This window comes from Bos indicus, chromosome 4, assembly GCF_029378745.1.
Source record: "Bos indicus isolate NIAB-ARS_2022 breed Sahiwal x Tharparkar chromosome 4, NIAB-ARS_B.indTharparkar_mat_pri_1.0, whole genome shotgun sequence".
NCBI lineage: Eukaryota > Metazoa > Chordata > Mammalia > Artiodactyla > Bovidae > Bos > Bos indicus.
This window is the reverse complement of record NC_091763.1, coordinates 51430787-51457608: the sequence shown is the minus strand read 5'-3', so window position 1 is coordinate 51457608 and position 26822 is coordinate 51430787. Positions and strand designations below refer to the sequence as shown.

Genomic DNA, 26822 nt, shown 5'->3' with positions numbered 1-26822 from the left:
TTCAAGGTGCATGGAGGATGCATTTTCTGAACCTTGTGTATTACGAAGTCTTTATTCAGTCTTCACACTCAACTAATAGCTTGGCTGGTGATAAAATTCTGGGTTGAAAATAAATTCCCCTCAAAATTGAAGGTATTGCTCCAAGGTTTTTGGCTTCTAGTGTTACAGATGGGAAATCTGATATGCAGCTGATTCTCTGCCTACTGATTTCTGTTTTCATTTCACTTCCCCTACCCCACCGCACCCCCTACATGAAAGGCACTAGAAACTTGCTCTTATCCTTGGTGTTCTGAAATATCACAAGGATGTATTTAGAAGTTTTAAAAAAATTAGTCCTGTTCAGCCCTCAGTGGGCCCTTTCAATCTGAAAACTTCAGCGCTGAGATGTTCTCTTAATATTCCACCCCCTCAACACGCCACAATTTTTTAGTCTCTTTATGGCTTTCTAATTAGTCAAGTTGCTGAACCTTCTGAATCAATCCTCCATGTCTCTTATATTTTCTCTTTTATAGTTTTAATACTTTCTTCCTGGCTTCTTGAGGAAGAAATTCCATTAGAGTAATACTCCTGGCTCTCTCTATCCCCTTACTAATTTCTCCCCAGGGGAGGACTACAGACTTTTCCAACTGGTGAGTTTAGAGGAAGGAGCAGGGCTTGTGTGTCTGGGTTCCTTCTCTTTGGGCATCTGCCAGCATGTGGAGAGGATGAGTTATGATCAGCTCCTGCCCTCCAGGAGGGGTTCCTTGCAGAGCCCGGGTACACAGCCTGGGACAGGGTGAGTAAGTCTACCCAGCTCTGGAGTGGAATGGAAGCTTCAAAGCTGCATCCTCCAGGGCTGCCGTTTCCCCCCCCCCCCCCCCCCCGCCCCAATCCTGCAGCAGCTGCTGTTACTCCTTATATCTACCTCCCTTGTCCACTTTTCAGCTGGTTTCAAACTCAAGTGGGAAAGAGAGGTGATGTTATGACTCTCTATTTGTCCTTTGGGCTTTTTGTTTTACTTTCTGGGGGATTTCTTTGACTTTCTCTTCCAAGTTCTCTCTTGTTTTCTAATTGTCACTTTTTGAAAGCATCCATTCTTGTTGTTCATGGATATAAATACCTTCTTGGATCTTCTTGGTTTTTAAAAATTTCTCTTCTCATCCCTGACGTACTGCTTTTTTGTTTTTTCTTTTATGCTTCTGAATTTAATCAAGTATATGGTAGTTCTTGGACATTTTCTTCGTATTTAAGAGTGAAGTCATAAAAAGATATTTAGGAATCTGGTTATATGGTAGGGCTTGTGGACCAGAGGTTTGGTTTCTAGTGACTAGGTAGGACACTGTTTGTTTGGGGGACTATGACTCCAAAAAGCCTAGAAGATTTGATGCTAGACTTCTAGGAGTTCTGTTCAGCGGTAAAGGGGAGGAGATGGGGTTCTTTATGCCACCAGCGGGTTTTTCAGTTAATCCCAATTTTTGAACCTCTGCTTCTCTCTAGTGCTCATTAGTATCTGAAATTTTCTCACGGCATCTTGATTTCCATGTTCCTCATCTGCTTTCTTTCCCCCTCCTCATCTACTTTTATTCTGCTAGACTGAAGGCTTCTCCACCCTGCTTTATCAGTTACAGTTTCTTCATTCCCTTTCCATAAATTTCCAGAAATTTGTTGAGTTCTCTCATTTCTTTGACCATTCTCTTTATTGTTGGTTTAAGCCAGGTTTATTCCATTACTATGATTTTAATGAGATCTGAGGGAGAAAGAAGTGAAAAAGTATATGTTCTATCCACAGGCTTGCATCTGATTGTACTTTGAAATATTCTGGAAGGAGACAAGGATTGTGAGGGGAGGAAATGTTCTCACTCTATGATACACACTTCTGCACTTCTCAGTTTGTTAGTTTGGTTTGTATGAGTATTGTTTTTATACCAGAAAGAACATGATAAACAATCGATTACAGTGACTTGCTGTCTTCAGTGTGTGATACTGAAAACTTCTTTTGGAAAGGTAGGCCACACCTCATGACACATTCGTCCTGTTTCCTATTTTGTCTTGAATCTTTTCTAAAGGATTTCTTCTACCACTTCCTTCTTCGATTCTTGGCTGCTGTCAAAGTTCCGCCTTCTGCCTCTGTAGGCTCCTGTTTTGACGGTCTCACGGCCCTTATAGCTTTGTATACCCCCGGCAGCAGCACAGTTCCTCACCAGCGCCCTCCGTCACCTCTTGTTTAGTGCCATCAGTGTTGGCTCTGCGGCATCTCATCATGAAACCTCATTTGACATGACAACTTTTAAAAAGATGAATAACTTTGACTGCTGAGGACAGCATTACTCTTGGCATTAAGCCCTGTAGAAGCCATTTTAGCTTAATATGTAACTTTTCCTGATAAAAAATCTTCAGTAAGCTCATCGTTCCATTATTGCTAAAATTTTACTTAGTAGATTGTGGATGGCCCTTAAACCTTTGACTTTCAGCATTTTAAGCCTTCAGGTCTACAGAAGTTATGTTCTACTCTTAGAATTTAAGAAATTTATAAATATTAGTATTCTCTACCGCAGAAACAGAAGTCTGAACGTTTTTTGAAAAAAAAGGTATAGAAGAAGGAAATACATGCATTGTGCAACAGAATAATTCTGTTTTATATGTATCTGTCCCAGCTAAAGGTCAGAGCATAATAACGAGGCATAACATTCATTAGGCTCTTGGCATATGTTAAACTATGCTAAGCACTTGATTTAAGCACTTTTATTTAATCCACACAAGCATATGAGGCATATACTGTTTTCACCCCCATTTTACAGATGAGGCTATTGAGATACCTCGATGCTGAGGACCTTGCCCCAGGTCTTACAGGCAACATGGTTGAGGCAGGATGCACCCTAAGCCTGTCTGACTCTGCCAGCCTTTCTTATGAAGTCCTGAGGGGTTCCTTTACTCTGGTTTCAGTGGTGGGTTCTGTAAAAGTTTTTGCATTTAGTGTTTTCACATTAAATTAGTCCACAAAGAATTATTTTGACAGTTTTAAAGACAAACTTCTCCCAAGGAGAGTGAAATTTTAGTTTCTTAACTCAGCCTTTCTGAAGACAGAACTCAAGCAACGCCAGGGTGTCTTTATAAGACTTCTTTGTACATCATGAGAGTTGTCTTTTTTCTAAGTACCTGCATTTTGCTAAGTTTATGACCCTTGTGTCATGCCCTACTGATTCTCTCCCTATCAGAAAAAGGGCTGTCTACCTCATACCATGTGAAATCTGTAGAAACTTAACTACTGACCTTGCCTTAGAAAGCCTACTTAGGATTTATTTTAGTTTGATATATGCTGTATATTTCAACTAAATTATTTAGTTTAACTTGAGTATTTGAAGAAGTGTTAGCACGTCACTTTTTAGTTGGGTGTTTGCCACAAAACCACCATATTTCTGGTCCTATATCAATTTTCCTGAGGGAAACACACATTAAAATCATATTATTTAATTTTCAGATACTGGCTGAAAGCCAAGTACATTTATTAACAATTAAATCCTTTTGACAGGTCCACATCTCTGAGAGTGAAAACCAGACCAACATATCTTTCAAACATACATGCTCTGGAACTAGGAAAACAAGGAATATTTATTAGCAAACTGTGCAGTTGATTTGCTTATGCAATCATTTATTAACTTAAATAAGACATTGTGATTTCTTGAGCACTGTCATTCTTTAAAAACAGTGCCTGTGGGTGGGCTTAGCTAGGAAATATAAGGTGTAGAATTTATATTTGTGGAATTCAAGAACATTACTGTTGACTAACCATATATATAATAGTTCTTACTGACTAATGAAGCTAGTCTAAAAAAATATTTTATATGAATAATAGAACTTTACCTGGAACTGTAACAATTTTCTTAAGAGTTACTCTTTGCTTCAGGGCTTTAATTTTGGTTAGTTTTTGATTCATACACAATAAAAGATCAACAGTATCAAGAACATACTATTTTGGGGTCCAATAAGACAGAGATGAGGCAGGGAGGACTGATCTAATTTTTCAAAATGCATTTAATTTTATGAATGGAGAAAACCAATCAGAAAATAAATCTGTGCTAAGTGAAAGTTGGGCTTCATGAAAATGCTCAACATGAGGGGAAGATGAGGATATATAGGAGGTTAAAGCAGTTTGGCTCTAATTCAGTTCAGTTTTATCACTTTTCTTTCTACTGACATTCCTTACTTTTAGAGAGTGATTTCTTTTTCATCACGCCCAGTTCTCTTGGTTCAGAACCATTATGTATTATTTATCTTAGGTGGCATCATAGGATCTATTCTTGGAAGCCTTTATTAGGCCCACAGTTTACTTGCCTGTAAAGCTGTGCTTACATCTTGTACAGTATCCATTTGTGTTGACTTTGGAGGCATTTCCTGTAGTCAGAACTGGGAAGTATCTGTTTTGTGCCGCGCCCCAGTGGGCTAAGCTCAGGGGCAGGCCCAGTGCTCCGCTCCGTAGCACTGACCTTGCTTGGTGCTGGCCTGGCAGGGCAGAGAACTAAAACTTTGGATCTTCACCTTCCAAACTTCTCACATATAAAATACAGGCTATCAAAATATATAAATAAAAATTACAGGAGGCTAGGTTAAGTTTGAATTTCAGCTAGGGAATAAATTCAATTCTAGTGGGAATTGGGAAACAAGTTGAACTTATTCCCTAACTGAAATTAGTCTCTTTATATGCAAAATATGGATAATAATGATACCTATCTTGTAGGCTTGCTTAAAACCTGGTGCATATGTTTATACATTTTATGTAGCGATCCTTGTTAGGTAACCTGTCGAAGATTGTGCTCAAGTTTTAGAACCAGTGTTCTAATTCAGGGTCCCAGCCTGCATGTTGCTTAGTCAACATGATGTCAATCGCTGAGAACCCCCAATGAGCTAATGACAGCCTAAGTCCGTCCATGCTCGGGCTCAGTTGTGTCCCACTTGCTGTGACGCCAGGGACTGCAGCCTGCCAGGCTCCTCTGGCAGAATCCATGGGATTCTTCAGGCAAGACTACTCTAGTGGGTTGCCATTTCCTTCTCCAGGGGATCTTCCCAACCCAAGGACTGAACCCGTGTCTCCTGTGTCCCCTGCATTGCAGGCAGACTGCAGGTAGATTCTTTACTCCCTGAGCTATAAGAGAAATGCCAATAACAATGTAAACATTATGTTAAAAATATAAATAGCAATAGCAACATCAGTTGCCATGTGCTAATTTTTAATTACTACTCATCAGGAAGCTTGTATCAGTCTTTATATGTATAGGTAAGGCTGAAAATAAAATTCAGGGAGGTAAAAATGTCTCATAAATTTCCTGGTGAGTCCATTTTTTTAAGTTGTTCATTCAAACTAGGAGATTTGAATTTTGAAATCTATCATTCTTTTAAAGTGGACTCTAGAGAAATTAACAATCCATAGAGATAGAACTTAAGTATTTAACATCTCCCCCGGTGCCTTGTTCAGCACCTTCCTGTTCAGTACCTTCCTGTTGCTTCACAGCGGCATCTGAATATCTCAGCATGGCATTTGAGGCTCTCCACAGCTGGCCATGACTCCGATTTGAAGCCTCAGGCCGTATTAATTCTCAGTCATGAGCTCCCCTGGGACCCTTGTCATTCCTCACTTCTGATGTTTTTTTCTGCTTTCACATCTTTCTGTGACTTGGAGGCCCTTCGTCCTGGAAAGCGTTTGCCCTATCTCAGTCATGGGAAACCTTTATCTCCAACATCCAGCTCTTTTATGACATAGCCTTTCTCTCCTCAACTGACTGGCTCTGTTGGGTGATTTTTCTGCTCTACCATATAGTATAGCGCTTCCTCGCAATTGTATTTCACTTGTCTCCCTGACTCAGGTTTAGTTTCTTATGGTCAGAACTTTGTTTTATTCTTTTCTCCATATGCCATAGTACCAGAAACAGTGCTTTCCCCAAATTTAACCCAACAGCACATACTTGCTGTGCCTTGAGTTGAAATTTTGGGAATCCCACCAAATAAGGCCAAGTTGCATTAGGCATGCTCATGATGACTAGAAGTTATGTTTTTGGCATTTAAAACAAAGTTTTCCCTTTTATTAAAAATAATAATACATATTCACTTTAGAAGACTTGTGAAATTAAGGACACACACAAAGGGGGGAAAATCATGAGTAAACTACCTTCCAAGGGCAGCAACTGCTCCTGTTTTTTGTTTTTAATTTTTTTTTAATACAGAAATACTGTGTGTTTATCTTTCTCAACACAGACAATACGGAAAGGTAGTAAAGACAAAAGGGTGAAAGCAGAGGCTTTGAACCCCCAAGCCCAGTACTCCACGATTGCGTGCCCCTGTGTGTTAGCCACTTGATCCCTCTGAGACCCAGTTTCCTTATTTGAAAAACAAAAATACTAATACTATTTTTTTTATTCCTGTGGGGGTTTTTAGAAATCAAATTACAAAAGGTTTTGATGGTCTTTTGTACACTAGGGAAGACTATGTCAGACTGTATTTGAGGATGAGTCTCTGGGTACTTGCAGAGATCGGATTGAATCCTAAATACCAGCTCAAATTGGATTTGTGCCTGATTCTGTACCTCAAATTACAGATAACCTTCACTTCACTAAGGGAGGAAGAGGGGGACTAACTTTTACTAAACACCTACTATATGCCAGGTTCTCTTCTGTTCCCTTCCTTGTCTTTCCATAGCCTTCTGAAATTCCTTTTACATCTGAGAGAGCTGAATTCAGTGATCTAAGCCGTTGGTCATCGGAGAAGGCAATGGCACCCCACTCCCGTACTCTTGCCTGGAAAATCCCATGGACAGAGGAGCCTGGTGGGCTGCAGTCCATGGGGTTGTGAAGAGTCAGACACAGCTGAACGACTTCACTTTCACTTTTCACTTTCCTGCATTGGAGAAGGAAATGGCAACCCACTCCAGTGTTCTTGCCTGGAGAATCCCAGGGATGGGGGAGCCTGGTGGGCTGCCGTCTATGGGGTCGCACAGAGTCGGACACGACTGAAGTGACTTAGCGGCAGCACCAAGCCATTGGTATTGCAGGATTAAAATGAAGGTAGGTCTTGCTTCACATCCTATGTTCCATCTTCACTATGGTAAGAAATACTTTTGTGGGAAAATATCTTTATGGAATTCCTCTCTTATTATGGAAATGTCCAGTGATTGAAGGGCAGTATTTGATTGGGTACATGGACTATTTTGAGACACATTCTCTCAGGAAATGTAAAAGAAGTTGGGATTACTTCATGTAGAAAGAGTGGATTAATTTAAAAGCCATTTTCTGGATCGTGAGAGGAAACAAGTGGTGGATATCAACCAAGTACCTTTTACTTGTCATTTACCTTAACCTACCTTACAATGCAATTTACAAGCTGTCATAGCATGGCTTCTTTAGATCTAAAAAGAACTGCTGAGAGAAGCTACGGAATGTCTTTTGTCATAAAATGTTTGTTTTGAACAAGGTAGATTTATCTTTTCAAGACTTATTAATAGCCCTATTTGGAGGTAGAAAACTAGACTCAAGATGAGTTTCAGGAAAACATCATTACAAATTCTGTTGAAGCTGTGATGAAAATAAAATGATATAATAGCACAGAAGATCTAAAATGATATTACAGCACAGAGACACATGAGGGTGCTCTAACCAGCTGCTATAATAAAGGAATTAAACTGCTCAAATATTAGGGGAAAGTTAAGGCCTGTTGTGATGGCAGTGTTGAATTCTCATGCGTAGCGTTGGTTAAACAGAACAATCTTGGAATAGATGGCTTTTCTTTTAAAATGTATTGGCCCTACTCCTCCCCTCCAGCCCCACTTAAAAAAGTAGAAAATGTTCATATTGGACAATTTGGGAAATACTGAAAAGCAAAGAATAAAAAAACAAATGAATCAATGTTGCTGTCAGCTTTGGAGGCTGGGGTTTACTAGAGCCAGGTCAGTTGGAGGCTTAGCTCAGGAGGTTTGCCTTCAAACACAGCCCAGCCTGTTCTCATTTTGATTCCACAGACCTTCTGCTGGTAAGAAGGGGGAGCCGAGGCTGGGGGTCTAATGACCGCAAGAAGAGAATTAGAGACGCATGTTTATCTCAATACATTTACTCTCATTAAAGTTCATATTCACTGACATCATGCATCTCCTTGAAAAAGTCTGCCCACCCACCATTAATTAAAGCCACATTTTAAAAAGTCAGTGTGTGCACTTTTATTCCGATCAAAAGTAGCCTCCTAAGTTTTGCAGAGTAGGCAGGAGAATATCTGAGGTCTGACAGCTGTTCACCTCTACCCAGTGAGGAATCATGTGATTTACATTAAAAGTCATATTGATTCAGAGCCTGCAGTATAATAGCTGAGATCTATTGTCTTGAAGAATGGAAACATTCAATATCTAATGACCTACTAAGCAAAATTAACATTTATTTTGATGAGTCAACGTTATTTTGGATGCAGTGTATAACCATATGCTCTTATCTGTACAGATAGTCTGAGAGATCCGTATATTGTGCTTGAATAATTGAGCAGCATTCTCCTATCAAAGACACCACACCTTATAACCTATACATGTGGTATCAATGTCAAAACAAAGGTCAATGTAAATTTTTCCTTATCTGAGCCATTGCATAAACAGTAATTACCAATAGTTGTAGGATTGCACAACCGTAGTCTATATTCTTGGCAGCAGTCACTGTAAGTTCATAAATTCATGAAAATAAAGGATGTTGATTTTCAAAGTTCAAGAAGGTACTGTTTGTAAACAGCTCAGGTCACACTCATCTTATTCCATGTGCTAAGCAAGACTTCTTTCCTTCCAACTTCCTTTAAATGCGATCTGTTCCCTCTGTGAGCCCAGTAAAAGGGTTTTCAACCAAACAGATCTGCATTCTTTTCTATTCTTTTTCCTATTAAAGCCCCCCTGGGGACTTTTCAATTTTATGCTGATCTTTCTTTACATATTAATATCAAGCACATTTTTATTTTGTGTTGATAAAAGACAAATTATGGTTATCTCTTCTCATTGGCAATTAGGTTATTTTAGAGTGGTTCTGACTGAGTGTTTGATTAGCCCAACTGGTTTATGCTTTTTTTACACAAAGCCCTAACATGCAGCATTCAGATTCTCTCGTTATTCCGGTCATGCCACCATATCCCCAAACATGATTCATCAGTGGACTGATCTTTGGCATTAAAATGGTTTAATCCTAGGCCAAACCACCCCGCGGCTGGGAGGTGAAACCGGAATTGTAGTCCTGACATTTCTTGTGATTCTGCAGGTGACCTTGAGCTCTGGAGGGTCTGTTTCCTCATCTAACAAATAGGGGTTAGGGAATGAATACTGACCAGATACCCAGGAAGTTAGGCAGGACTAGCAGTTAAGGGGCCAAAGCGCCTCTGGGGCACGTCTTCCCCTGGTGCATTTACTCATCCAGTACCAGAAAACCCAAGGTGGGGCTTTCAAGAGTGAAACTGGGGTCTGGTTTTAAAAAGAGCCTCCCTGAATCTAGAAGAAGCCAACAAGCCATGCCTGGTGAGCTGCTTTCATGATAAGTTTGAGAGAAGATGTTCTTGGTCTTGACACCCCTTAGATACAAGCATTCGCTGTCCCATCCATATGTGGGAAGCAGCCCTAGCCTCAGCCACAGATGCTGTCTTGTACTACATGGTACAGTATGCAGAGAGACCACAGACACTTGACTGTACACACTGCCAAAAGCGGTGGGTGGACTCTTTCACCTCCGCTGTGGTAGGGAAGGTGGAGTGCAGGTGGGATATTTCAGCCCAGTCGGTGGTATTCTTTAGAGCAGACAGCTCTGGGCTGGGGGACAGTGGGAAACTGTGATGATAAGCATTTTTGTAACTCTCAGAAAGTTTAAGATAAGCTTGGCTTAAGTGATTATAAGGCCATGCAGTCTACACAGTGAGCACTGTCGCAGCCCATACCTTCCTGCCGGCTCGGTTGTTGTGAAGATTCATCAGGGCTCTGGCATCCTTGCCTTTCCTTTCCTTGGCATCCACAAACGCTCTGGCAAACTTGATCCCATAGTCAATGTTATCACTGCAGCCACCCCAGTCAAAAGTGCCCTTGTTATCCTTGGCGGTTCCCTTCTTCTTTGGGTCACAGGAACAGGATTTTAATTCTCCTTGGCTACAGGCCCTGGTGATGGCAAATACAACTCCAGCTGAAGAGATGGCGTAAACAAACGCAGATTCCCGGCTACCTGTAACAAAGATGTGTTCTTAAAAGTAGTCTGGAATGGCTCGTTGTGAATAACTTTCACATGATGGCTGTTTAATACTTGTTCTGCCTCTGACAAAGTATTCTTGAAGAATTCTTTCCTAGAGCCAAAGCTCGCTCTTGAGTATGAATCATTGCACTTATTACAAGCCTTTGTCAATTTGGATAACTGTGTAACAGCTATCCTTAAAGTAAATAGAATATAAAAGAAAATGCAGCAGGAGCCCGCCCTGCACACGTTAGTCTCATACATGTGCTTTCTTTAACCTAGAATCTCATGTGTCCCAGAAGAGAAGAGACAAATGTGTCTAGGCCTTCGTTTCCTCCTCTACACCATACCGTCTGAATTTTACAATTCTGTCGTTTCATAACATATTTTGGTATTCTAAAATACCACTACAGCTCTCCTGGAAAAAACCTTCCAGGCATTATTGAGGACACTCAGATGCATGTAAATGATTATTACTGAAATGCTGAATTCAAAGTAATCTAGGGGCTGAGGTGGGAAGACAGTTAGGGGATGCCATCCCCTCTTGGCATCAACTTGCAAGTAAGGGAGAGATTTTTGGAGGCAATATGCAATATCCTTGAGTTACATGCTGCATCTAACTATTAAGGTGAATTTACTTTCTTCTGGAACACCTGCGCTAATCACTGGTATTGGGTGAAAGACAGTGAAAAGCTTTTCTTTGGTTTTTCTGGAAGGAAACAAATTTACCGCTTATAATTAGACCTGGGCAAGAACCCTTTGGGGTGCTTTCTTAGAATTGTTCTTTATTAGAGCACAGGCTACTTTCACTTACAGACTGAAAGGTACATATTTCAGTGCAATAACTACATTAAATTATTTTAATAATCTGTAGTAACTCATAACACGGTGTTGTGCTATAGTGACAGATATAAGGCTCTTTAGGGTCTGTGTGCACCTCATTTTTCAAGTGGAGCTGTATTTCATTGTTATTAGCATGCCTTTTTATTAATGGTTGCTGCAGCAAATATATTAACAATCAAAATAGAAGCTGAACAAGCTAATGCCAATGCAAGGAAGCAAATGGAGAGCCATTTGGTGATTCAATATGTCAAAACGAGTGTGACTTTTTGAACCACGCAGCTGGGAGAACAAACCACCTTTTCGCATCGAAGCCCTACTTGTTGCCGTTTGTCATTCAGTGCTAAAATTTATTATACATCCCTTACGATATCTGCTCTGCTAGTCTCATTATTAAAAATCAGGAAAACGTATCTACACCATATTAAATGGCACTTACCTCAGCCTTCAAAAAAAAATCTCCCCTGAAACCTCTAATCATCAAACAAACCAAGAAAAGGAATCAATCATGCCTTGAAGTTAAGTAGAATCAATTATATGAATATTTGCCATAGGTAGCAGGTAGTGCTCTCCGGAGAGAAATGTGATGGTCGTGGGAGCTGTTTTAGGATTCCAGATTATATTATAAGGATCACAGATGATTTTCTAAGTGAAATTGAGATGTTCTGTAAAAACTGATGACTAATAGATGGAGATGTGGCTTAATCTCTGGTAGTAGCTTTCAGATAAATAAAATTTTTATCTTACCCATTTTTACTGTTTAAGAAAATACCTTGTCCACAGTCATCCCATTGGTCTGCTAAAACCTGGTTTTGAATTTGGAGTTCAGTGCCCACATTTAGAGATATCGCATGGGGGGAAATTCTCAAATGCATAATCTATTATGCACTAATCTTACTTTTTAAGGAGAAAGAAGAGAAACTTCAGGAGGTGGTCTTTTAGGGGAAAGCTAGGGAAGATCCAGAAGATAGAATGTCAGTGACCAGACAGTATTTTGCAAGTTGGTAGAGGAATGAATTGCTTACTCATAGACTGCATCCTGGCTTAACTTGCAAACAAGTACATTGACTATTGGCTGAAAGAAAAAAAAATCCTTCAAAATCTGCTACATTTCAGAAATAATTTCCAAAGCAAAACCATCACCTTTCTGAATATGTGTCATTTATTATTCAAACTCATTACTAAATAGTTAGATATTTGTTTATTTAAATTAAAAAAATAGCACATGGAATGACTTTTCATTTTACCTCCAGATGTTTTGGTATCATGTAGATACAGCCTTAAGATGTTTTCAGTTAAGTGTCTTAGATGAATCACTTAAATGCTATGTGCAAAATAGTAGCACATTTCAAGAGTTGGCTTTGTAACAAAATAAATTTTGATCTTAGGCCTTTTAGAAAAACTGATTCTGCTTAAAGCCATTGCAATATTAAACAAAATCCAAATCTGAATGGTGATATTTAGACTTCCTATTATGTTACTATTGAAGTTTCTCTAATTTTTGGTTTGAGATAAGTCAAGCAGTATTTACTCAGTGTATAGGCTAGTATAGGTGACTGGGAAGGCAAAACATTAGAAGCTAGGCTTTCTGGAAGGCTATGGATTATGCAGCTCTTTTTTAAAATGCTTGCTTTAAAAAAAAAAAAAACACAAAAAACGCAAGGATGCTACCTAATGACCTTTTTTTTTTGTGTAAGGCTTACTCTAGAATTCTGGAGGTATATGCAAATTCTTGTAGGATTATTTTTAAGTTTACTAGTTTTGTTTACATTTCTCTGCCCATGTCTGGGGACAGCCAGTTCAATGAGCAAATTACAAAAGTTCCTAAAAATCGTTCTGGTCTTACTCTTGTTCTCTGAAGAAAAAGAAGCAAATGTTCTCCATTTCTCTGTGACCACGGGGTATGTTAGTAACTTTTAGGTTCTCCTCGTATATGGTACTGCCCTTTGCCTTTCCTATTCATCTATGAGAACACTTAGGTTTCCGAAGGAGGCTTCTTTATAACTCTAAGATGTGAGTTTCCCTCCAAGCAATTAATTGAAAACTCTTTGGATAACTTCATTGGAATTTCGTGATTATTTCCAGGATAAGCTACCTTAGGCCAAATTCAGCCTTCCCATAACCAACACAAAATCATCACTGACAGTCACAGGAGTTTACATAAATGTCCAGGAAGAAATCTGGCCTTCTATGAAGATTGGAAAGAAATTGTGTAGCATGAGTGTTCTAAGTTTTGAGTGCTTTGGCAGAGCATTCGGCTTCATATGAAAGAAATCTGAAGGAAATACAGTTATAATCTCTAATTTACCTGAAGCCTTAGATTGAGTCAAACTTGTTATGCTTTCTCTATTTATTACCTTTCCCCTCTCAGCCACAGTACAGCTCTGAAGAAACCAATATTGCCAATATTAAGTTAAAGTATTTTATGAATGAATCTCCAGCTTTGGGAGATATACTGTCTTTAGGATCAGTGGTCAAACTTGCTTCCTTTGATTTGTGATCTAAAGGGTTTTTTTTTGATTATGAAGACATCTTAATGGATTTTCATAGACAGACTCTATAGGTGATCATTTTATAAATGAGAGCTACTCTTAATTTGTAGTCATTATAATTTGTAATCAGTTGTGAGAACTTTGAAAAGGAACACTCCTAATACATCTTAAATACCGAGAGCCTGTACATAATATATGCAAAGATTTCTTGTGCCAGATATTTGCAAACTCTCTTTGACAAGGTCCAGCACTTTGATTGATTCACTGGTGAACTAATCTAGGTGAAGTCTTAAAATTCCATGTAGCTGAAATTTATTATTATCATCCTTTCAAAAATTTTGCGATGTCATATCGAAACTCCAAAAGGAATGCAGAAGAATATAGTTCTTAAACTAGAGAATAAAAGTGCAGAATATCGCAGTAAATTAACTTTAGGGATACACTAAGAGTGAGAGCACTACGCCCTTGGGGGATTTTTAGAGACATTCAGTTATGCATTTGGCCTCATAAAACCCTAGGGCTATGATGATTACATGATAGAAACACCCTCTGTTAAGCATTACCAAGTGCACAGCCCGAACGATTTTCTTAGGAAGGGGGTAGGGGAGGGCGGTGGGCAAAAACAAGAGGAAAGCTTCCTGTTTCTGCGATTCACACATAGACTGTTGTGTTTTCAGTCAGATTTCCCAGTAGCAAATGGGATGTGCTGCTTCTTGAAGAAACTGCTAAGGCCAGGTTAAGGGATGGGTTTTTTTTTTTTTTTTTTTTAATAGGATTTGATTTTCAGTTAATTTTCTCTGCTTGTATATAAGCTAGTGAGCTACTTTCCACATTCAGAACATTTATTATGTAATTATATAATTTTCAATGTGCTTTCTAAAAAAAGTAAAGAAACCACAGGCGTACCCCATTTTATTGCACTTTATTGCGCTTCACAGATACTGTGATTTTTTTTTTTTTTTTTTTTACAAACTGAAGCTTTATGGCAACCCTGCATTGTCAGATGACAGCATTTTTTGAATAAAGTATTTTAAAGTTAAGGTATGTACATTGTTTTTACAGTAGTTAATAGACATGTATACATAATGTAATACACATATATATAATTTAAACATAACTTTTATATGCATTGGGAAACCAAACAAATTCATGTGACTTGCTTTACTGTAGTGACTAGTGATCCGGAACCAAACCTTCAATATCTCGAAGGTCTACCTTGATGTATTCACGGGTCTCACCCTACCTTCCATAAATATCTTTCTGCCTAAAACGTACCTGGAGAATAGGTACTCACTGCAAGTTTATCCATTCATTCATTCAACCATTCAATGAATGAGTGCTGCCTACAACATATGAGATACAAGCAAGATGCAGAGAAGGCAGAATGAGTCCCTGCCTTACAGAATTTACAGTTTACTGGGTGGGGGTGGGGGGGTGGAGTTCAGAAACAGAGTGACCCAAGACTGAGTAGCTGAATGGGAAGTCAAAGGTGACAAGCAGAGGTTTCTCTCTGCTTTTCAATCACACTGATTTGTTATTGTAACAATGACCATTTATGGCCAATAAAAGATGTGGGCATTCTTTCCCAATCTTCTGCTAAATCCTTCTGGTAGGGTCAGGTCCCAGAAAGAAGAGTTTAAAAGTCAAGAGTGCTCTGTGGCTGCTGCTTCCTTTTCTCCTAGAGACAAAATCTGAACCTGAAGGGACAGGCAGGGTTATGAAGGGACATGGATGGACAGAGCCAAGGAACACTGCATCCTGACCCATGATCAGCCTCCTCCAAAACTTTAGACAAGCTTCTTGATTTCTCGAGCCCACATCTGTAAAATAGGGCCAATGGCACCCAACAGAACAAGCTTCTCGACTGAACAGAATGCAAGACAAGATGGGCAGGGGCTGTGAAGACCAAATAAGGGTGTGTGTATGTGAGGGCAGAGCCCATGAGCTGTGTGAAGGCGAGACTTACTTCGGAGCAGGACCCTGCCGAAGAGGCTGTGATCCCTGTCCAGGGTGTTGCAGTTCCAGCGGTGCTGGCGGAACTGGTGCTGGCACTCCATTGTCCACTCAGTAACGCCCAGGCCGATGGCACGCATCACATCCGGGTGTCGGTGGCACAGCTGCCGTTGGTGGCTCACCAGGCCTGGCACGTTGTCACACATCACCCTGGAGGAGCCACTCGTAGCTCTCATGTACCTAGGAAGGACCAACGTTGGGGAGAGTACTGAACAGCAAGGCCTGGCAGGGTGTTTCCCCGGAGTGGGAACAGTTCAAAACAGCATTTCAAATATGAATTCTTTATCCTTTAGGGGATACTAGAAAGCAAAATTTGTTTTGTTTTGTTTTTTTAAACTTAAGTTCAGGGGAGAAGTGGCACGGCAGGTGTGGTAAGTGATCTGGTAGAAGCCACCCCAAAACTAAGTGCTGACTGTTTCTTGGCCACGAAGCTAAGGCCACCAGATGAGGCTCTGGGCAGAGTGGGAGAGGCGAGGTCTGCAGTCCAGGAATGGGGTGAGAGGGGAAGGGCCAACAGGTTTTTGGAAAACATTTTTCTCAAGAAGGCTCTGATCTCAATATACAGTGTGTCCAGACTTGGTTTTGGAGGAAGTAGACCTTTAGAAGCTCCTCACTGCCATTTTGTTGATCTGATGTTTAAGTGTCTTAAAGAAACTGTCTGTCTAATCAGCACCTACTGGGATCTGATGCTACACTCTCTGCACAGACATGCCATTCTTTTCCTACTAAAGAATCCTTTAAATATTTCCATTTTCCAGCTCTTTTTTGACTTTTATAGAGAACCCTTGGAAAAAAAATCTTTCTATTGTTATTAAGGATACTAAATGTTTGGAAGAATCAAACAGTGTTATAGCTTCATAAAGTACTTTTGAAAAGAAACTTTAACAAAAAATTACATCATCATCTCTACCCAGATGTTCTCTATTAGTTGTGAAATGTTTAGAAAGGTACCTTTTATATAACCCAAGCTGCCATAGGTGTCTTTTGAAGCGATCAAACAAGGAGAATGTCTTTTTCTTGTATTTTCATTATTTTATATGATCATAAAATCGTTACAGCTGTGACTCCCCAAAAATATATTTAAGTGACAGCTGAGAGACAATGTGACAAAAAGCCTGGGCAGTAAATAATGTTTATATACCCATGGAAACAGAAATAGTCATTTTATTGAAAAATGGTCACTCTGATAAATCAATCTTTGATCCTGTGTCAGCAATGTCAAGGCTAAACGCCTTTCTGTTCAAAGCAGCTTAGGAAGGAACTGAACTCCTCTTCCTATCAACCCTTTGCCTTGCTTCTTTGGAGAGCTCGTGTCTTCCTAAAGCTTCCTGCTCTAGTCTTTCATTTGGCCAAGATTCCTTTTGCCAGATTCTTTAAAAAAAAAAAAAAAAAAAGCACTTCATAACAGATAACCGATCTTTCTAAATCGAGTTTTAAGTGTCTGGTCTGAAGTTTTTAGGTGCAAAAACGTTAGAGAGTTCTCAACTCTCTCTTCTCAAGATCAGAAGGAGATGGAGAAGAGTTTGTGGGTGGGGAGAGCCTCTCCCCTTGTAACATTTAAGGATGATAACCTGTTAGGTTTCAAAGTTCCTTTACTCTGCAAAATAGAAGATTACCGTATAAAGGGACAGCAGCAAAGTTACCCTTTGAGGTGACTGGTTTCGAACAGGGTAACGTCTTAGAGTCCCCGACCTCTGGAGCTTTCTATTAAGGTGGTAGTCTCTACCTGGGGGCAGCAAAATGTTCTTCCGCCCCACTGGGGTGAAGCACTAGGAATGTGGAAGGACGGGAGAGAATGCAAAATCACACGCTTTGGGTTCCACGGCTCGCGCCTGCCTGAATTGACCCGTCGGTTTACCTTGAGGGTTTTGCGGGGTGGGAGCAGAGGGAGACGATTGCAGTTTTGGAGGTGAGTTTACACGCGCGCGCGTGCGCACGCATACACAGACGTCTCTGCTAGTGGAGCTAGAGACCCGGTTAGCGCTTGTCTAAAAGATCCCGATTTTGCTGTCACTCAGCTGGATCCAAATAAACCAAACATCCGAGCTCTCGTTTGAGGGGCAGTGTGTGTGTAGTGGGTGGCGGTAGTGGTGGAAGGATTGGAGTTGTCAAAGCCGGAATGGCCTTCCGAGGAAAAGCGAAGGGGTGATAGGAGAGGGCAGCAGCTGGGATCGGGTCGGAATCCGTGACTGCCACGGCTGCGAGGAAGCGCCGCCGGGAAGGATCTATGTGACCAGTGCGGTCTCGATTCCCATCTCCAAAATCCCTCGGCGCCCGTGCGCGTGGACTTACCACCATGAAGAGCTGACCTCAGGGCTGAGCCAGGTAAAGAGTAGAGGGAGCCAGAGCCAGATTCCAACGAGACAGGCGTTCATATTAACCCCCTTGCGTCCGCATCAGGTCAGACTCCGTGTGCGGGCGCCATGCGTGCCCGGAGCAGAAGCGCTCGGCGCTGGGAGCGCCTCGTCACGGCCGCCGGCGCCTCGCCGCGCCCCCGCCCCCCGTTCGCGTCTGCGGCGAGTGGCGAGACTCGCTGATAAAGTTTCAAGCGACCAGCGGGGCGAGCGATAAAGGCCAGCTCGGGCCGCCTCGCCCACAGCCAATTCCCCAGGCGCGGCGAGCGCGGGCTGCTGGAGAGCTCTGCGCGCCTCAGGCGCGTCCCGGTCCCTTCAGCTCCCTGCCCGCCCAGGCGCAGCCGAGGGAGGGGGCGCTGCGCCGGCTAGGGTGGCGGAGGCGGTGGGGGTGGGGGGAGCGGTGTTTTATGTAAGGGTGGATGAAATGATGGCAAGAGAGGTCTGTGGGTGAAGTGCGGTGGGGAGGAAGAAACACCTCTGTGTGGCCTCGAGCACCCGCGGAGGCAGGCACCTTTCGGGAAGCTCCGGGTCAAAGAGCATCAGTGGGTGCCCAGCTGCGGGACCAAGCGCTCGGGGTAGACGAGGCTACAGAAGTCCCGCAGCGTGCAATGTGGGGAAACGAGGGAGAGGGTAAAGAGATAGCTGTGTACAGGAGGCAGAACCCCAGAGCTGATTTTCAACTCGTTCCTCCGCTTCTCTCCCTAACACCCAAAGGAAGAGCAAACACTTGTAAATTTGGAGCTAAGGAGGGCAAGGTTGGGGAGGGAGGGGCCAGGCCTCAAGGAAATGAGGACCTGTGGCCTTGATTCTTCCGTGCTGGGCTTATATACAGAGCTCGCAGGGAGGGGAGCCAGGAAGGTCCCTGACCCTCCGGACCTCACCCAGGCGTACTCAGCCATAGCGTCTGGGGAAGATGCGGCTTTTACGCACACCCAGCTCCTCCCTGGCGCAAAAGAGCATGCAGGGAGGAAGCGAGGCAGCAGGAGCCGGCCGAGGGTCCGCGCCCCAGCCCTGGTCGCGCCTCTTGTCGCCCGGGCGCTCAGCTTTTGCGCCTTGCGGAGGTAAAGAGGCCATCGGTCCTGATCTGGGCCCCCGGCGGGCCCAGAGAAAGAGGCTTGAGCCCGCGGGTGGAGCATCTTGAGCAGCAACTGGCTTGTAGCCCCGCCGTTTATCACCGGAAAGGAAGGAAGACCAGGAACTCGCGGCGGCCGTGAACTGTTCCATTGCTCTTTTCCTGGGGCGGGGGGGACCCACCGCCCGCCTGCCCGCGGAGCATGCCTTGGGGAGTGTGTGTGCGTGTTGGGGGTTGGGTGGGCGCTGTATTGTTCGCAGAGAATGGAGGGGTGGCGGTCCAGATAGGAGGGACAGGCTCTCCCCACACCCTATTCCAAGAGCCGAGACTGGCCGGAGCATCAGCTCTCGCTCGGCGCGAACGAGGTGAGAAGCTGGACGGGGCGAATCTCAGAAAAGCCAAAAACCTGAAAGATGCTGTCATCGCCACCCCTTCCCCACCACCGCCCCTCAACCGCTGGTCCCTGGCAGGTCCAGCCCCTCCCAGGCTGACCCAGATACATCCCTGTTTGGGTCCGGAAAGGGAGGGGAGGGAAACAAGCACCGCGCCACCCACGACTCGGGAAGAGCAGGGCTCCGCGCCAGGGCCGCTCCATATCGCTGGGCCTCGACCCAGGGGAAGTTCTGATCGGTCTGTGCTGGGAGGGAGGGAGGGGCAGGGGAGGAGCGGGTTGTGTTTCTGCTCACAGTGTGTGCACAAGCTGATTGTGTGTGTGTCTGTGCGCGGGTGGCAGTTAAGGGGAGAAGAGAGTGATGAGGTAGGCACCAAACAGCAAGAAATATCTCATTTACGTCTATGCTTATACTCATAAACCTTTTTCCTGGGTGAAGCAGAAGAGTAAGCTAAAATTTACTTCCATTCTCTTTTGTCCACAGTCCCTGCACTTCTACCAGCGACTAGTGAATACTGCAGAGGTGTGGGTGTGTATGTTGGGAAAGGTAGGCTGTCTGTGCTTTTCTCCTGGACAGTGAGACCTGAAACTATCTAAAACACTCAAGTTCCACCCACCTCAGCGCATCTCCCAGTAGAGGGGAGTTAGAAATACAAGGAGTGTGACTATCAGCCTAGAGGCCTTTCCTCCCCACCCAGGGAGTTATGGAGTGGCCAGAAGATCTGCCCTTCAGTTGTAGATGAGGCCAATGAAATGACCTAAACCTGAAACAGACCTCCTGGAATGAGATCAGGACCATCCCCAAAACTAATGAAATCCACTCCCAAGGACTTTATCCTGGGGCAGGAGCAGTACCTCATGACTTGCAGAGAAGAAATCAGCCTTGGTGAATGGTGAAGGCTAAAAAAGTTCAAGAAAAGCTAAATCCAGATGTGAGAAAGGTTCACACAGACACCTCTTCCTGTCCTATCTAGAAGCAGTCTTGACCAGGTGACTTCCAGGTCTGTGAGTCTGTCTTTAACATTCTCCACCCCTATTCACTTATAATCAACTAGCCCTGTACAAATTCTCTACCTGCCCAGCAGGTCTGACTTTCCTCCTACCTCATCTGTACTGAGATGGAGTGCTCACTGCTAGAAGCTGGGAAATGCTCAAGAAAATTAGGAGGAAAGAAAGTTATTACAAACTTCACCTCTCTTCCAATAAAAACTACCATTCTAAGGAAGAATTAAGTAAATTGCACATGATTTCCATCTTGCTATAACAGATGATGAGTTAGGAGAGAGGTCAACGTGCCTTTAGATCTGTGCGTTTAATATCTCATTTTTTATTTCTCATTGAATTGATTGTAAAATTCATTTACTGTATACAGAACCCAATTCTCTTTCTGGATATTAATGTTACTTTACTTGTAACTTTAGTATAGCATTGTAGCCAAATGAGTCAGTCTATTTTCTTAGTTAGATCCATTGTTTGTCTAATCTCCCAGGGCAGAGGGAAAACTAATTTACTAGCAAGCCATCTCCACCCTTTAAAAATGGACAGTTACTTCTTTAACCAAATAGTCATTTGTGTTTCAGTCTGAACTGGCTTCTTCCTAAGGCAGTGACCCCGATTTAGCTACTCACTAACCAGTGATTCAAAAGTCTAGTATTTCCAACTTAGAATCAATGATCTTAAAAGAACATTGTGTATTAACAGAACAGATCAAGGAGGGGAAAGAAAAACTGTATTTTTTTGCTTTCTAAATCTAGTATTATTATATATATATAATGATACAGATAATATATCAAATAAAAACAATATATGTCATTAAACCTTTTTTGCTTGCTAAATCTCCATCTAAGAGAATCATATGCATAAAAAATTTATTAATAAATTTTATTAATAAAGAATTTAGGAGTGACTAAAGGGGAAAGGGAGCAAGACCTTAAGGGCAATGAAAACACTTCAAATTTCAAACTTAACCTTTATTTTTACGTATATGATTCTCTTAGATGGATATACTTAGCAGGAAAAAAAAGTTTTAATGATATATATCCCATGTTTTTATTTGATATACTATCTGGATTCATAGGACTTCCCTGGTGGCTCAGATGATAAAGAATCCACCTGCGGTACAGGAGACCTGGGTTGGACCCCTGGGTCAGGAAGATCCCCTGGAGAAAGAAATGGCTGCCCACTCCAGTATTCTTGCCTGGAGAAATCAATGGACAGAGGAGCCTGGTGAGCTCCAGACCATGGGGTCGCAAAGAGTTGGACACGACAGAGCGACTAACTCTTTCACTTTTACTTATTCTTTGTCAGAAATTGCTTTTATGAAAAGTTCTAATATCAATCATTTAAATCTCAATGTGCATTTAAATTAACAGGCACCAAAGACTTGCCTATTACTTACCTATTACCTTAGAAAGTAATAGGTACCTGACTTGTTCTCCTACTGAAAAAAACTATAAGACCTGGACAAAATGATAAGGCAGGTCTTTTCAAGCACTGGGTAATAGGCAGCACACAGCCATGGTCTTTGACAGAAGGAAAAGACACGGAGTGTGCTCCGTAACTGTCCCATACCTGTCCTGATTTTTCTGCTGAAGGAGACTTTTGGGGGAGGAGAGGTGGTGCAAGCAGAGTGGTAGTCTTAGTTAAGCAGGGAGGGTTTAGAGGTCTGGGCTGTTGAAGTACCTGAGATGGGCAGGGTAGACTATCTGAAATATCTGAATATAGGTATCTATAGATATGTGAATATCTGAAAATACGTAGCTGTGAAAAAGAGGGCCCAAGAAGTCTACACGGAAATTAACCCCGAGTGATTGGCCAAGAGCTGAGCGGAATATAGCTATGACAAGATGCTGCAAGGCTTGGGCAAGTGGAGTTACAAAAAGAAAGGAGAGGAAAAAAAATGTGACAAAAATATTTGAAGATATGTTATACCAGATTTATCTAGTATCATAAAACACATCATTTACATACCCCAAAACACCAAGCAACATAAGTATACAAAGCATATCACGCCTTTCTACATCATGATCAAACAATTTAAACTCAAAAAAGGAGGACAAAAATCTCTAAAGCAGCCAGAGGGGAAAGATGCTTTAAATATAGAGGAACAAGAATACATGTCATAAACTGACTTTTTACTAGCAATAATGGAAGCCAGAAGACAGTTCAGCAACATCTTTAAAATGCTGAAAACAAAAAGTGGTCCACACTGAGTTCTATAATCAGTGAAAATATCCTTCAAAATTGAAAGAGGAGGTCTTCTTTTGTTCTTTCCCTTACCTTGGGAGAGACTACAGTTCATGAGCAAGGGCAAAACTGAAACAGAGCAGTCCCAGTGAAGTTAAACCCACTTTGACAGGATCAAACTGAGTCATGGGTTCTCTATTTGCAAGCCAAAAGAAAATGCAGCCCTCCTTGGAGGAACATAATTTCATTCTGGGTCTCTACAAATTTTTATCTATTATATCTAGCATCAAATCTAAAAGTTACAAAAAGCAAAATAAAAACCCCATAAGCAAACCAACAGAAAATAGACCCACAAATAATTTAGTTTTGATTTATCTGGGGACAGCAAAATAACTAAAATTTAAAAGTTCAAAAAATAACAGATAATTTTAACAGAGAGCTGGAACCCATGTTAGAAGACTTATGAAAATCCTAGAACTGAGGGCAGGGGGGAAGTTAAGACTGAAATTGAGAATGGATGGGTTGAACTATCTAGAACCAACAGAACAGTGGACTGGTAAACAAGAAGAGAAATGAATAAAAAGTATTCAGGTTAATGCACACACACACACACACACAGAGTTAAAAGGGTATAAAAATACAGAACATAAGATATAGCATAAGAATGTCTAACCTAGTTGTAATTAGATATCTAGAAGAAGAGGAGAAAGAGAATGGGACTAAGAAAATATTTCCAAATAAGAATTTTCCAAATTGCTGAAACAAATCAGACCACATATTCAAGAAATCTATAAACTTCAAGAATAAAGACAGGGAAAACCATATTTAAGCAAATCACACAAATGACTGACAAAGACGGGGAAATTATTAAAGCTGCATCAAAAGACAGACACAATAGCTTCAAGAGAGAAATCCTGATACATGACTGGCTTTTCAACAGAACCTACTGAAATCAACAGAAATCAGAAGACAGTAGAATGATATAACGGCTAAACCGGAATTCTATAATCATTGTAAAGATCCTTCAAAAATGAAGACAAAGATAGTTTCAAACAAAAGCTAAGAAAATAAGTATTAAGTCTGTTTTTTAGGCTGAAGGAAAATTATACCAGATGATATTATGAAATTGCAGAAAAGAATGGACACTGGGAAGGGTAAGTCTGTGGGAAAATATAAAATAATATTGACTGTTGAAACAACTATAATATCTTACAAGGTTTAAAGCATGTAGAAGGAAAATATATAACATTAGCACAAAACTCAGGAAGGGACTCTGATTCCAGGTAAGATGGAATAAGTACAATCTGCTGTTTCTCCCATTGAGTACTGCTAGACAATGTGGAAGGATTGCAGAGAGAAGCTATTTGAGGACTCTGAAAAGTGAATGGTAGCAGTGAAGCATTCACTTTGAAAAGTGAATGGATTAAGAATCACTGACATTTTAAGTTGACTAAGTGATAAGTTTCTTTTTTGTATCTCCTCTGGTATCATGCAGCCTGGACCCAAAGCACGCAAATACTGGAGTAGGGCAGAGAGAGAGATCTCCAGGGACAGTCTCTAGAATTTTGATTCAAGGAGCCTAAAAGGAACTCCTAACATACTCAGAGAGAGTGGGGAAAATCCCACTTTCCCCCAGCCCCCAATGTCTCTCATAACTCATGCCCTAGAAAGTTGATATTGGCAGTAATGGCATTAGCAGCAGCAAGGACCCACATGTGCCTAAAACTCTTAAGAGATGGGAAAAATCCTCTCCACACTGAAGAACTTGGTACCAAGAAGGTGGGACAAAATTTCATGGCTTTTCTCCCCTTTCTCTTTCTCTCCTGCTGTGTGGCTCCAGAAGGGTATAGTCACAGGAAATATATGACAGAGTGAAATAACTAAAACCACAGTTTCTGAACAGAAGACCCAAAAGTATCTAGAAAATCACATACAGAATGAAGAGCTTGGGAAAGTAATCCCACAAAGGTATATGTGAACTCCTATGCTGACCTCCCAGGGTATGCACATGTGGATCTGACTCTAAAAATCATACTTTGAGAAAAGAACAGTGGGATATACCTCTGTCAGGTCCCAGATAAACCACTGGGCTTTACACATGGAGGCAGGCATGGAAATAGCATTACAAAACTTGAAAACTGAAATGTTAATAACACCAGAGCAAGAACCCACAGAAAGGTAAGGTGGTCAGAATTTTTGGCCTGAACCCAACTGGCTTGATTATGTGCTACAACAGGAATATCAACATTCTTCATAGGATTTAAACAAGACTTAGAGTCTCAACATTCTATTCAAAATGTCCAGGATGCCAAAAAATGACTTGACATACAAAGAACCTGTAACATTCCAAAGTGACTAGAAAAGACAGTGGACAGACACCGTTTCATACAGACATTTGAAGCAGCTATGATGAAAATGCTCCAAGAAGTAAAGATGAATACTTTGGAAACAAATGGACAATAGGAAACATCAGGAAAGAAACAGAAAATGGAAAAAGGACCCGCACAGAAGTTTTAGAACTGAAAGAATATGTACTGTCTTCCACAGTGAGACAGTGAAATATCTCACTGAATAAGGGCAGTAGCAATATTGGAATGGCAGAAAAATGTGAGTGAATTTGAAGCCATATCAGTAGAAATTATCTAGTCATAACAGAAGGAAAAAAAAAGAGTGAAAAGAAATGAACAAAGCTTCAGGAATCTCTGAAACAATATAAACAGTCCATTGCAACAAAAAATATTTGCAGAACTAATGGCTAAAAATTTCATAAATTTGGTCAAAGGCAAAAACCTTGAGATTCAAAAACCCCAAACAGGACAAACCCAAAGAAATCCATGCCATGACACATAATAACAAAGCTACCAAAACCTAAAGAGGAAGACCAAATCTTGTATGACAATAGAGACAAGTGATACATTACTTATGAGGAACAAAGGAAAATGATGATTTGAATGACTGTAGATTTCTCATGAAAAATTGTGAAAGCAGAAAGGAATGAAACAGTCTTTTTCAAAGCTCTGAGAGAAAAGAGCTCAGTCCAGAATTCTATATCCAGTGAAAATACATTCATGAATGAAAATGAAATAAAGATACCCTCAGATGAAGGAAAAACATAAAATTAATTATCAGTAGACTTGTTTTTAAAAGAAATGGCTAAAGGAAAATTTTAAGTTAAAAGGAAAATGACCCAAGAAAGAAATTTGGAAAATCTGGTATGAAAAATAAAAGGCAAAGAAATGGTAAATAGATGGATATATATTATAAACTTCTGCTTCTCTCCAGTTCTTAAAAATATGTTTGATAGTTGAAGGCAAAAATAATAACATTGTGTGATAGTGGTTTCACTGAAATTATGATAGGCATTGCATTGAATCTATTGATTGCTTTGGGTTTGTGTTGTGTTCAGTTGCTCAGCCATATCAGGCTCTTTGTGACTCTATGGACTGTAGCCCTCCAGGCTCCTCTGTCCATGAATTTCTTCAGGCAAGAAAACTGGAGTGGGTTGCCATTTCCTTCTCCAGAGGATCTTCCTGACCCAGGGACTGAAGCCACATCTCCCGTGTTTCCTGCATTGCAGGTGTATTCCTTACCACTGATCCACCAGGGAAGCCTGTTTTGGGTAGTTGTTATAAAGCCCATTTATTTATGTCTTCTAATTCATTCATCAGTGTCTTATAGCTTTCATTGTATGTGTATCTCATCTCCTTGGCTAAATTTATTCCTAGGTATTTTATTCTCTTATGCAATTTAAAATGTAACTTTTTATTTTCCCTTTTTGATAGTTCATTATTAGTATATAGAAATGTAACTAACTTTTGTATATTGATTTTATATCCTTCAAGTGCATGGAATGCATTTATTATAATAGTTCTTCTGGTGGAGTTTTTAGCTTTCTTATATATAATATCAAGTCATCTGCAAATAGATGCAAATTTCATCTTCCTTTTCAATTTGGATGGCTTTTTTCTCTTTTTTTCTTGACTATTACTCTGGCTAGCACTTCCAATGTTGAATAAAAGTGGTGAGAGTGGGAATCTTTGTCTTTTTCCTGATCTTAGAAGGTTTCTTTTTTTAAAAAAGCCATAGAGTAAAGTGTTTGCTGAAGGCTTATAATATATGGCCTTTCTTGTGTTAAGGTATTATACATTGCTTCTAAACCCACGTGGTTGAGTATTTTTATGAGCGATGGATGTCAAATTTTGTCAAGTGCTTTTCCTGTGTCTGTTGATATGATCATATGAGTTTATCCTTCCTTTTGTTAATGTGGTATATCACACACTG

At 41.1% G+C, this 26822-nt stretch overlaps 1 protein-coding gene across 1 annotated transcript in view; it reads right to left on the bottom strand.

Moving 5' to 3' along the window:
* The window catches only part of WNT2 (Wnt family member 2), a 44378-nt gene extending 25676 nt beyond the window's left edge, over positions 1-18702 (bottom strand). Inside the window, exons 1-3 of the mRNA XM_019958713.2 lie at positions 17831-18702; positions 15492-15718; positions 9910-10187 (exon numbers count right to left, since the gene is read on the bottom strand). Coding sequence (XP_019814272.1) covers positions 9910-10187; positions 15492-15718; positions 17831-17913 — 588 coding nt within the window. The 5' untranslated portion in view covers positions 17914-18702. The remainder of the gene's footprint in view (positions 1-9909; positions 10188-15491; positions 15719-17830) is intronic.
* Between the last annotated feature and the right edge of the window lie 8120 nt (positions 18703-26822).